Source organism: Aulonocara stuartgranti, assembly GCF_965226115.1.
Source record: "Aulonocara stuartgranti genome assembly, chromosome: 3".
NCBI lineage: Eukaryota > Metazoa > Chordata > Actinopteri > Cichliformes > Cichlidae > Aulonocara > Aulonocara stuartgranti.
Window position 1 is genome coordinate 78,457,663 of NC_138941.1, and position 12,686 is coordinate 78,470,348.

A 12,686-nucleotide genomic window follows, 5' to 3' on the forward strand; every position below is an offset into this window, starting at 1 on the left:
CTCTAGGGTCCACCTTACAGTATGAAGCACCTTGAGCTGATTGTTGTTGTGTTTTATTGTATAAATAAAATTGAATTGAAAACTTTACATTTGTGTGTAAATGTTACCTGCTCTCAGTGATGAATACACAACACCTGGATCAGCTGACTGCTCTGTAACACACACAGAAGGTGAAGTTTCCTGCAGTGAAACAGATCAAGCCTCTTTTCTCTTCTTCCACATCAGTTACTTAGCAAGTGATTAACTCAGAGCTCTGTGGTCTTTCCCCACAGCAACCTGACACCAGAGCAGAAATCACCTTCAGCCTCTCAGACTCTTGAACCCCTCCCAGCCCAGATGTGAACTGTTTGTGACACCACCCTGACATAAGCGCCATCAGAACAGTTTCTTTCTCCCAGTCGTCGTAACCCTTAAGTCTCTCATCGATCCTCATTCTGTGATGTTAAACCTGTTAAACTGTGACTCGCCTCTTGCCAACAGTCCACTTTCTCATACCGACCCCCTTCAGGTCTTGGCTCAGCTGCTGGACTCCCATCCAGATGTTTGTGTTCTATGTACAGTGTCTTGAAAAAGTATTTATACCCCTTCATCCTGTAAAGTGTGGTGTGAATCTGTGTTCAGCCCCATTAATCTGACTACATTTTGTATTTCCTACCTTCTTCCTTGATCTGCTCTGTTTTTCTCTCCGCTGTGCTGCACATTTATTGTTATGAAAAAAAACCTGATCTAACAAAATTAACAAAATTCATTTGATTCATTGGTACCTGCAGTGAGAATCCTCACGTCAGAGTAGACAACATGTGTATCAGCTTGATGTGTATCTGGAAAATACAAACACACACACTCAGGTCATGTTACAACTACAAGCAGAGGAAACACAAACAGATGATGTTTCAAATCTGTAATCAGCTGCAGTCTGCACAGAACCTCAAACATACTGACTCATGCTGAGCCACACTGACGGATTCTGGTTCACCTGTAACGAAGTAGATGTTCTGGCAGTTTGGTGGTCTGGAGCGTTCAGCTGTGTGTTAACACAATACCAACAATAAAGACAGCAGTGATTTTAGAGATACATTTGTTAACATTGTGGGAAGGTTCTTGAAGCCATTTCCAGACAAAGGTAACTGACCCCGAGGTCAAAGCAGACAGCCTTCAGAGGAAACACAGAAACCCACAACCTCAAGCCTCTTTCCATCATTTCAGTCAGATGTTTCCAAACCTCAGTGTGATCACACTTCAGAAATATGACTGCATAGGAAATAAGTCTGGTTGCTCAGCTAGCCTGCCTGTAGTCCAGCTGTTTCACCCACTGAAACATCTGAAGCTTTACCAAACCAAAAGTTCTCTTAAAGGAGCAGCTGAGAGCAACCAACATAGAAACATCTGGCCTCAGACTGCAGCAGCTGGGCTCCTTGTTGTGATGAAAAATAAAACATATGAAGTCAATGTGACAGAGGTCGTACCATTTGCTACATTTTGCTTTTTGCAGTAGAAAAGAAGTGGAACTAGAACCAAGAGCAGAACCAGAAGAACCACAGGAACCAGGCCTGCTATGAGTGCAGTGAGAAAGGAGGTGAGACCCTGAGGAGGTGATGAAGCAGTGTCAGCAGAAGAGTTCACAGGAGGAGTGGAGTCTGAGCTCCTGTGCTGAGGAGGATCTGCAGGAGAGATGATGCAGACGGTTCAGTCATTTTATCAGGAGATCATGTCTGTAAACAGGAAGTGATGTCACTGTTCTGACCTCTGACCCTCAGAAAGCTCTGAGGAGACGATCCAAATGCTTCAGTAGCACAAGAGTAGAGACCTTCATCAGACTGTTTGACCCTTCTGATGACGAGCTCTGCTGCTGTTCCAGATCCAACATGACGTCCATTAAAGGAGAAATAAGCAGCAGCTGTGTCACCGCTCCTCTCTCTGCAACGCAGAGTGACATCACTTCCTGTCCACACAGGAAGTGCAGGAATCTCCAGGATCACACCTTTATCTGACAACAGAAACACAAACAGAGCAGAGTCAAGAGCTCCTCTCAGACGAGCTGCTTCCTGTCTGAATGAGCACCTTGCTGTCTTCCACAGTGACAGTCTCACACTCTCAGCTCACTGACAGACATGTATCCAACATCTGGAAACATCTGCACAGAGACACAGCTGGAACATCTCCCTGTCTCTACCTGAAACACTGATGGACACTTCATCGCTCTGCTGTCCAGATGAGTTCTCACAGAAGTAACGTCCATCAGAGGAGACGGAGTGATCCAGAACACAGGAGGAACCATGAACCCTCCCAAAGCCTGCAGCTGCTCCACAGTCCTCAGTGAGTCCTCCTCTGGTCCTCTTCACTGTCCATCCATCAGCTGTCTGTCCATCATCAACACAACTCAGAGACACTGAAGATCCTCTGAAGACCTGCTGAAGGTTTGGACTGACAGACAGAGACACTGGAGGACACACACACACACACACACACACACACACACACACACACACACGCACACACGCACACACACACGCACACACACACGCACACACACACACACACACACGCACACGCACACGCACACACACACACACGCACACACACACACACACACACACACAGTAAGTGTATTTGTGTTCTTGTTGGAGTCTCACTGATGGTTTTCACTTCCATCAACTCACCTGCAGAAACAGTCGGTGCAGACAGCAACAGCACACACACACCTGTAACAGGAGGACAGAGGTCACTGAGGGTCAGAGGTTACTAAAGGTCAGAGGTCATTGGTTATTAGGGACAAGTTACCCCTGGAAGGGTCTTCCAAGGGAATTTGGTATTTGCATGAGCCATTCTTCTTTCAGGTGTCGAGAAAAACCTGTTATTTTACTGTCACGTTGTTATCATTTACATGCCCTGTCATTATTTCATCATTACTTCATTAGTCTGTGTTACTTATCATCAGTTTATCATGTATCATTTATCAGTTATTTCAGAGCACGCAGGATAAAACCCATTCTAGATGTAATACTCTATCATGTGGTGAAAAAGCACCAGCAGAAGCGGTGGGTCCAGCTGGGCCTTCTACATTCACTTACACACATATTGCAGGTCTACACAAAACATGCACATAGAGAGTTATGTAAAACACGCACGTTCACATACACACTTATTAAGGACAGGGAGGTCGTTTCAGGACATCCTCTCTGTTGAACACATAGTCTCACAAACTGCACAAAATATCACACACTTGTTTGTCTCTAAAGTATCAGCTGATGTTTATATAAGGAGAACTTTGGACTATGGGGAGACTGTTATCATTTCCAGTAAGATCTAACTGTGTGACGTCATCATTGGTAATATAACAACAACAACAACAACAATCTTTATTTATAGAGCACATTAAAAGCCCGGGGCATGCCAAAGTGCTTTACATGAAACAATAAAACAATAAAATGATTTACACTAAAACATCAGAATCATATAGGTGTGGGATTATGTTCACAGGTAAAAACCACTAATAGGAACAGTCAATAGCACACAGCTGTAGCAAAGAGAACTGTACCATCATACACAGTGATAGAGGACATAGGCAACGCAACAATAAAATAATAAAATAATTAAGACTATAACGTCAGAGTCATATAAGTGTGAGATTATGTTCACAGGTAAAAACCACTAATAAGAATAAACTATAGCACAGAGCTATAGCAGAGTAAAGCTGTAAAGCTGAACCATCAAACACAGTGATGGAAAACATTGACAGCACAGGACAACGCAAAACAACCAGACACATTAGAACATTAGAACAACACACTAGAAGCAAGGCGAGAAATTAACTGGTAGGAAAAGCAAGTTCAAACAGATATGTTTTAAGCCGTGATTTAAAAGATTGAATAGAATCAGACGCCCGGATGCCAATCGGGAGACTGTTCCACAGCTCAGGTGCAGCTAGAGCGAACGCTCGATCACCTCTAGACTTCAAACGAGATCTGGGCTGAACCAACAATAACTGTGAGGAAGATCTTAAGGCCCTCGTAGGAAGATATGAATTTAAGAGTTCCTTAAGATAACTTGGCCCTGTGTTATTAGTAATTTTAAAAGTAAACAACAGAATTTTAAATTGAATACGAAATTTCACAGGCAACCAGTGCAGATCAGCAAGGACGGGAGTGATGTGAGCAAACTTCCTAGTTTTAGTTAGAATGCGTGCAGCGGCATTCTGGACTGTCTGTAATCTATGTAAAAGGGTAGAGTGGAGACCATAATAAAGTGAATTACAGTAATCTAGTCGTGACGTAACAAAGGCATGGATAAGCTTTTCCAAGTCATTGTGCGGGATGTAATGTTTGGCCCTGGAAATAAGGCGAAGTTGGTAGAAACTAGATCTGACGACAGCAGATACTTGTTTGTCAAGTTTAAATGAGCTGTCAAGTAGCACACCCAGATTCCTAACAGTGTCAGGGAAAGAACTGGTGAGAAAACCAAAAGCATCATGAAGTTTGGCACGAAGAGCGTCACTGCCAAAGATCATAATTTCAGTTTTCTTATCGTTAAGGATAAGAAAATTTGCCAGAAGCCATTGCTTGACCTCGCACATGCACTCTCGAAAGTTACTCACGGACATAGCTAGATCATCATTCAGCTCAAAATAGATCTGGATGTCATCAGCATAATAGTGAAAGGCAATGTGGTATTTCTCCAAAATGACACTTAAAGGAAGCATATACAGTGAGAACAGGGTAGGGCCTAGCACAGATCCCTGGGGAACACCACAGCAAACAGGTACAGCGGAGGAGGAGGAGGTAGCCAAGTGAACCGAAGAGAGCCGATCGGAGAGGTAAGATTTAAACCAATCCAAGGCGGTGCCCTTGATGCCTACAGTGTGCTCTAGTCTCGCCAATAGTATGTTATGGTCAACCATATCAAATGCCGATGAAAGATCCAATAGCACTAGGACAGAGGGGCGTCCATTGTCAGCCATTAGTAAAAGGTCGTTAAAAACTCGAAGCAGTGCTGATTCAGTGCTATGGTGTTGTTTAAAGGCCGATTGATATTTATCATTAATGTTATTCTCATCCAGGTAGGTCTGAAGTTGAAGCAGAACTACCTTCTCAAGAATTTTAGCCACAAAGGGAAGTTTGGAAATCGGCCTATAATTGGCATAATCATTTTGATCAAGATTACTTTTTTTTTAGAACAGGTTGGATTATGGCATGTTTAAGAGCTGATGGTACATAGCCGGACAGCAAGGAGGAGTTCAATATGGACAAAAGACAAGGTCCAATTGTACTAAAACAATCCTTGACTATACGGGATGGAAGAACATCATGTACAAGATTAGTATTATTGAGTTTCTCAATTAGATGCTTCAGAGTAGAGAGAGAAACGGGTTCAAATTGACAAAAAGTAGTGGAACAATTGGGGGTGGGCATACGGTCGGTCACCAAAGGGAGGGTAGATTTAAGAGATGCGACTTTATCCAAAAAATAACTTGAAAATTTTTCACAAAGGCCCGGGGAGCATGGCAGAGGCATAAAGGGGCAGGGGTTTACCACAGAGTTGAAAATTTTGAATAAAATTCGAGGGTTGTTTCCATTTGTGGTGATAATTTTAGATAGGAAAGCAGCTTTAGCCATTCTGGCAGCTGATTGAAACTTCGAGCGGCTAACGCATAAAGTGTCATATGATGACTGGAGATTATCCTTCCTCCACCTCCTCTCATCCCGTCGACACATACGTCGTAAGGCACGAACAGAATCATTTAACCAACATTGTGAGTAGGTTCTGGGGCGTTTCATTCTGATCGGTGCTACAATGTCAAGGATAGAGGAACATGTAGTTAATAGAGTATTGGCGAAATTCTCAAGCGTATGTGGGGTAAGACAGTCTGACGTAGTAAATGAAAAGTTCACAAAAGAATTAGAAAATTTCAACAGAGTATCGGCATTCACAGTACGCGTAGGACAAAGAGGAGCCTCAAAGCGTGATCCGGTGTTGCCAAGGTCAAGATCGAAAATAACCGGAGAATGGTCGGAAAGTCCAGTGTTTCTAATTTCCTTAATACATATATCCACATCGTATGAAAAAACCAAATCAAGGGTGTGGCCCTTAACATGGGTAGGCTCATTCACCCATTGGGTAAGATTAAAAGAAGCAGTTAGTGCTAGAAAATCGTTGGCCAATTTGTCATCCATACAACAGACATGAATGTTAAAATCACCAGAAATAATAACAGAACCATATTTAAAAAGAATGGATCCCAAGAAGTCAGCAAATTCAGAAATAAACATCTTGTGGTATTTAGGCGGACGATAAACCACAACACACAGAGTAGTCCGAGGGGCAGTCAATTCCAATAACTGGGCTTCAAAGCTAGAATAGGTTGGGGAGGGTAGCAGCCGTGCTTCATGTTTGTTTTTAAAAACCGAGGCTAGGCCACCACCTCTACCAGTGAGCCTTGGTGAGCTAAAGAAGGCACAGTCAGGAGGGAGAAGCTCAGAAAAGGGGATAAACTCACCCGGAGAAGTCCATGTCTCCGTCAGAAATAGAACATCCAGTCCCGTGGTAAGGAAAAAGTCATTTAAGAGAAAGGCCTTATTTGAAAGAGACCTAACATTAAATAAAGCCATCCGAGTCCGAGGAGCTAGGTCATTAGCGGTAGCCCGTCGCAGGGTGTTTAGATTGCTGTGTTGAACACCGCGGCCAGGCGGTGTAATCCAAGACCGAGCAGAGTGATAGGCCACTGGGCAGGTAGGATAGGTATGAGGGCCAACAGGGCATATCCAGCGATGACTTAACAATTTAGCCGCAAAGCAGCTCCTGGAGTAGAAGATAAATCGTGACAGCTCACGACTTGCAGAAGGGTAATCCATAGCCATGGCTCTAATATAAGCCTTGACGCGAACGCGGGCACCACTCCTTCTACCCCGTTTCCTGAAGCGTTTCCTATGCAGAAAGGGAAAAGGTAAGTAGGTCGTTCTGGTGGAGGAGACGGGCGGCAGAGGAGTGGCACCACCCATAGCCCCATAACTGTCCAGACGTTGAGGACAGGAGAACCGAAGATTCAGGAGCGTGTCTCTATCATAAGTTATTAGCGTACAATCGCCTATAGAACATAAAACCAAGGATAAAATAACAAAGAGTACTACGCCGAAGCGCAGTTGAGGTCGCAGACGGTCAGCCATGCACACCGGCGCCATCTTGCCTCCAGACTGTTTGGAGCTCTGCCTTTCACCTGACTTTTCACACCATGTGCTTTGGGACTCGATGACTATCTTCTGTAACTGTAGATACCGGTCTGATACTTCCTGGCTGAGCTGCTGTAATTACTAAATGTTTAAACTGTGAAATAATTTCACTTCCCACATAGCACACAGGTCTGGGCCGGATCTGGTGTCAAGCCGGCACTGCTGGCTGACGTCTGGCATGGTAAGTCATCCAGATATGGGCCAGGCCTGACATAGATGGCACTGTTTATGACACTGCCAGAGGCATGCCGCATCTAGCTCGATTATGGTTTGGTTTATGTGACCCAGGCTCATAGAAAACAGGTCTGACCCAGATCCGGCATCAAGCTGGCACTTCTGAATGACTGGTGTCATGGCAGGGTGTATGTCAACCAGATGTGGGCCAGGTCTGACAATGATGGCACTGTTTATGTACCTATTTTCCTATTTTAGTTAGAAGACCCTAGAGTTGGATGTTTCAGACCACTTTTGGTCTCGTCTTGGTCTTGACAGACTTTGGTCTTGGTCTTGCTGTCTCGGTCTTGCTTTCTCAGATCGACATAGTGTTCGGGAGATTTGGAGTCAACCATCGGTGGAGCAGGGGGGTGGCTTACTGGGCAGAAGCCCGGGGTCTTTTGGAGTGTAATTTGTTTCATAGTTAGATGCCTGACTGACAACTGTATAAAACAAAAACTACACACAATATTCGAAGCATATAGTGTACAGTTGTAAATTCCCCCTAATTTTGGTATGATCCGAGCTCAGGCACTAGGCGACTGAGAGCGAAGGGGGAGAAGCTGCTGCCTGCGAGTTTGCTCCAGACAGAGGAGAGCTTAAGTTTGACCAGGTATCAAAGCAAATCATTCGTACTGAACTAATAATGTAAATATGACGGTGTATCACAAAAGATTGATATCAAACTGATCACTTGGTTGCGTTACTTGCTCTTCGGGTGAATCAACAAATGGATAAATAAAAAGCCGAACAGCAACGCTGATTTTTTAGAGTCTTAGCTTACATTTCATATTTTCAGTTGTTTCCCTCCACGGCTAAACAAACTCTCTAAATCGGTTTCAGTCATGTACTGATGAACACAACAATGGACATAAGGAGCTTCTTTCAAAGAAAAAACTCAGGTAGATGTTATTTTATATATTATGCTTTGGATGTTGTTCAGTATATTTCTATGCAAAACAAGAGGAATTTCAACACACAGCAGTATATTCACAGTTTAAACCAGATATTTACACTTTATGGAGAAAACATAAAAACTTTTTTTTACTTTTAAACATCAATTTAGATTAAACTTGTTTTGTTTTAGATAAATATTGAAATATCTTTCGAATTAGTTAATTGTCAGAATAAAGAGACACAGATGTCTATCACTTTGATCAAATTTAGGAGTGCATGTACACTAAGTTTGTTAATTAAAAAGAAAACTCCAGACGATTCCATTCTGAGCTGAAGAAGCTTCTGATTGGTTCGTAGAGTCCATGTGAGTAAACTGGTGGCACAGCTGTGGATGCATATAAGGCAAAACACAGAGCCTGTTTCTGTGACATGGGAACATCAGGAGATGTCAACCAAAACACCAGGAAAAGAACTGTGGAGCTCCATAAGTGTGGCTCAATTTTGAATACAATTTGAGTCCATTTGCAATTAAGAAATACAAACAATTTCTCTCTTTACTCTTATATTCAACAAATATGTTTTTTATATTTATCAATCTTTTTCTAAAAAAAATCAACATTTAGTCTGATTTGATGTTTGACAATTAAAAAAAGTGTTTTTATCTGAAGAGTTTGTAAATATCTGGTTTCAACTGTATATTTGATGATGTTGGTGTTTGGCTTGATTGTCAGCACACTTGGCCACCAGTGTGTGTGCAACTGGCCTTGTGCTGGCCCATGTGTGGGCCACCTCTGGCAAACCTGATCTGGGCCACCAAATTCGTTGTGGTATGTGGGCCATGTGTAAACTGACCTCAGGAAATCACATGATAGGGTGGGGCTAGGTTTCACAATGAGCTCACCTGAAACCTTGGCTGATTGTGACCTACACCCGTTTCCACACCTTGGCTCATGTGATTAGGTATCAATAGGGAGTCCATGTCCCTCTTGGGGATACAGTCCCATAGGGCTTAAATCTGGCACTCTCCACCATTTGGCCCAAGAAATGAAGAAGCTGCTTGGATGAAACACCTTAAAGGAACTTAAAGAAGTCCAGACGCTCTTTCCAAGCTCCTTAGACAACATTTAGAATAAAAAAATTCACAAACCAACGTGTTTCAACGGTATGACCCTGTTACAGTACTAGCCTCGTGTTCACTGAGCTCTTTAGAAAGGTCCATTCTTTCATTGATGTTTCTAAAAGCAGTCTGCATGGGAACTGCTGGATTTTATACACCTGTGGTCATAAGATTAAAAACACCTGATTTCAGTTATTATTAGCTCTGGCCCACGATTTTTGGTATTTTCTAATGAATACCATCTCTAATTGATGCAGTTACGTCTGATGATAGTCTGGTGTCCTCTATTTCTAATGTAAATGTGTTTTTTCCTCTGCGAGTGTGTGTTGAAGCTCAGATCATGAATCAATGAGTAGATAAACATTTGACTCACCAAGGAGCAGAGAGGCAGACGGGGTCTTCATGGTGTCTGAATGCTTTAAGTCTGAGCAGCGTAGACGTCTTCGGCTTCACAACTTCCTTGGTGACACTTTCACTGCCTGAGCAAACGCTCCACTGATGAGAAGCACACCCACACAGCGCCTGGTTAAGTTTCGATAACTTTTTGCCTTAATAAATGAAATTCTCATTTTAAAAATTGCATTGGTTATTTACTCAGGTTGTATTTGTCTAATATGATATTTGTGCCTTGGTTATGAGGGTGCTGATGATAGCAGTTACTCTAATCCTGGAGACGATGCTTCAGAAAGACTTCAGAGTGTCTGATGCGTCTGTGTCTCTGTAGAGCCTGAAACATACTCATTGCTCAGGTTCATTCCAGCACTTTCAGCAATCTCCCTCCAGGATTCTGCCATCTGTGAGTCTTTATACTGTGATTATTATTCCTCATCCTTGAAGTTATTCTCTCACTCATCCATTAAAACAGAGTCGGCTGTATGGAATAGACCAATCACAAAACTTGAAGATTGTGTCAACACAACGACGTAGGTTTACCTCAAGTTACAGCGCAGAAAACAGGACGTCTCTTAGAGAACTGTGTGGTTAGCATGTAGCTGTGCTATAGAGAAGAAGCAGAGGTAGAACTCCAATGAGTCTTTGCAGATCGAAGGAGAGCCGTTAGTTTTTATTATTTAACTATTGATGCCACAGGTAGTCCTGCTGAGACTCAGTGTCTCATTTTTAAAACAGACCTGGTTCAGCTGAATGCTGGTGTTGTAGTTTGAGTGCAGCTGTTTAGCATCTCTCGTTGGCTCGTGACCACAGGGTGAGGTGGAGATACAGACTGACTGGCAGATTGATAATGTTGCTTTCACTCTGTCATTACTTAAGTTTAATACGACAATTTTAAAAAAGCTCATTATCTGCTGTTTCCAAACGTTTTCTACATTTTACACCTAAAAACATGGCTTAGAAGATCTTTAATCATAAATTCTAATCTTATGCCTTCTCACCCACCTCTAGTCACTTCATACCCCCAGAGCCCACATTTGACCTTTTATGGGCCCAGAATAATTGTTTGACTTTTATGAAATATTTCTAGTAGGAATTGTGATTAATGGGATTCAGGTTGGTTGATGTGTTCAACCAAAGCACCAGTGTCAGAAGTTTAATAGCTTTTCTTTGAAGGTCACAAAGACAGGTGAAACTGTCCAAACTACAAATTAATGAAGAAGTTCCACACACAGATGCAGAGATGATCCTCTCTCATCAGGCCGTGCAACAATGCGTTTGGAGGATGTGATCGATGGTTCAGTTCAGTTTAACGTGGGCGTTTCATTAAAGACAAAAACAACAGAAGATGATTTGAAGGGCAAACAGAGAAGAACAAAGACAGCAGCACAGAGCTGAACTGATCTTATCAAGACTGTCACGTACTGTGTGACAACAGCTCATCCCACCGAGGCGTGTACCTGCTTTCATAACGTGTGTTTAAATGTGCATGTTGATGATGCTTTAGCCTCAGCAGAAGTGACCGCAGAGACAGAGACTGAGATCTCTGACTCTGTGTACTGGAAACATGAACCACAGCGAATACTGACAGACTGAAAGATTTAGCTCAGAGCGCTGTGGTCTGCTAACATTATCACAGCACACTGAGATAATTCAACCACTGTTAGCTCTTCTTATTAAAGTCTGTAAAGAAACAAGTTTATCAGGTCTGAACTTCAAACACTTGATTATTCATTATCTTCAACCATGCACATGTCTTTGAGGATGTGCTCCATGAGTCACTGATGAGCTCCTTTATTTTCTTTGCTTTAAAGTCACAGGGCCCCCCCATCTCCCAGAAGGGGGCTGACAGAGCCAGCTGAGCACCCAGCCCCAAACACCAAGAACCACCAATCTAAGTTGCCCAAGAATCCAACTGAAGGGGGGGCTGGAAGGTTACATTTCAAACACTATGGCTGTACCGGTGTCTTCATCCTTCGCGGTCTACGTGGGCCATGTCCTTGGAAGACCGAGAAGGTCGGAAGCGCAAGGCTTGTGAAAGGGGTGGGTGTGAACATTAAACTTGTTGCTGCCTTTCATAGTGTGTAACTTGAAGGCCCTGAGTACTCTGAGTACTTTCTCCCACACTGGAAACACTGGGATGATCACATTATTTGAACATTACCTAATAAGACTGATTCAGCACAGACAGTTATGTTAAACTTTCCTAGCAGTCCTTCACAAACAGGGAACAGTCTGTCTATTCTCTCCATCTGTCAGCTGCTGCTGGCTCTTCCTCCTCCTCTTCCTCACACACTGCTGAGTTTGTCCTGGTGGATCATCAGGGCTGCAAAGCCTCACAGATGATGTGCAGCAGTGTGTCCCTCAGTCTGTCCTCACTCTGGACACTTGCAGTCGTCACACATGGAAATCAAACGTGTGATAAGCTGCAGGATTCAAACACAAGTGTAACTTATAAACACATGTTCATACTTTTATTCCACAATCAGAGAGAAAGAAACAGAGAGAGAGTGCAGGACAGACAGACAGGTGACAGTCTCAGGTGTACACACTGCTACACAACAGCACAGAGAAGCAGGATTTAGTGTTTGTGTTATTACGAGTGTAAACAAGAAGAGTTCCAGATGGTGCAGTGGACACATGTGTGACTGCTGTGATTAAAGCATCTTTCTTTCAGCTTAACGAGTGAACCGTCAGCTCGTTCAAACACACGTTAAAGTCCGTTTGGCTCGACACCACCGAACAGAGGCAGCAATATAACACAGCTAACATTAACAGTGCAGTGAATCCTGCTGGTGCCGTGATGTTCAGGACTGCAAACCGAGCAGCATCACTGACTTTCAGCT

The 12,686-nt window shown here is 43.1% G+C and overlaps 1 protein-coding gene across 1 annotated transcript; it reads right to left on the reverse strand.

The window, feature by feature from the left end:
* Positions 1–779: 779 nt before the first annotated feature.
* On the reverse strand, positions 780–9,906 carry LOC309700289 (uncharacterized protein; the record flags this gene model as incomplete). Its single annotated transcript, XM_082523775.1, has 7 exons — positions 9,824–9,906; positions 2,661–2,702; positions 2,174–2,440; positions 1,745–1,987; positions 1,467–1,661; positions 939–1,024; positions 780–821 (listed from the first exon to the last, which is right to left on the reverse strand). The coding sequence occupies exons 1-7, from the start codon at positions 9,852–9,854 to the stop codon at positions 780–782; spliced, it is 906 nt and encodes a 301-aa protein (XP_082379901.1). The 5' UTR covers positions 9,855–9,906.
* Between the last annotated feature and the right edge of the window lie 2,780 nt (positions 9,907–12,686).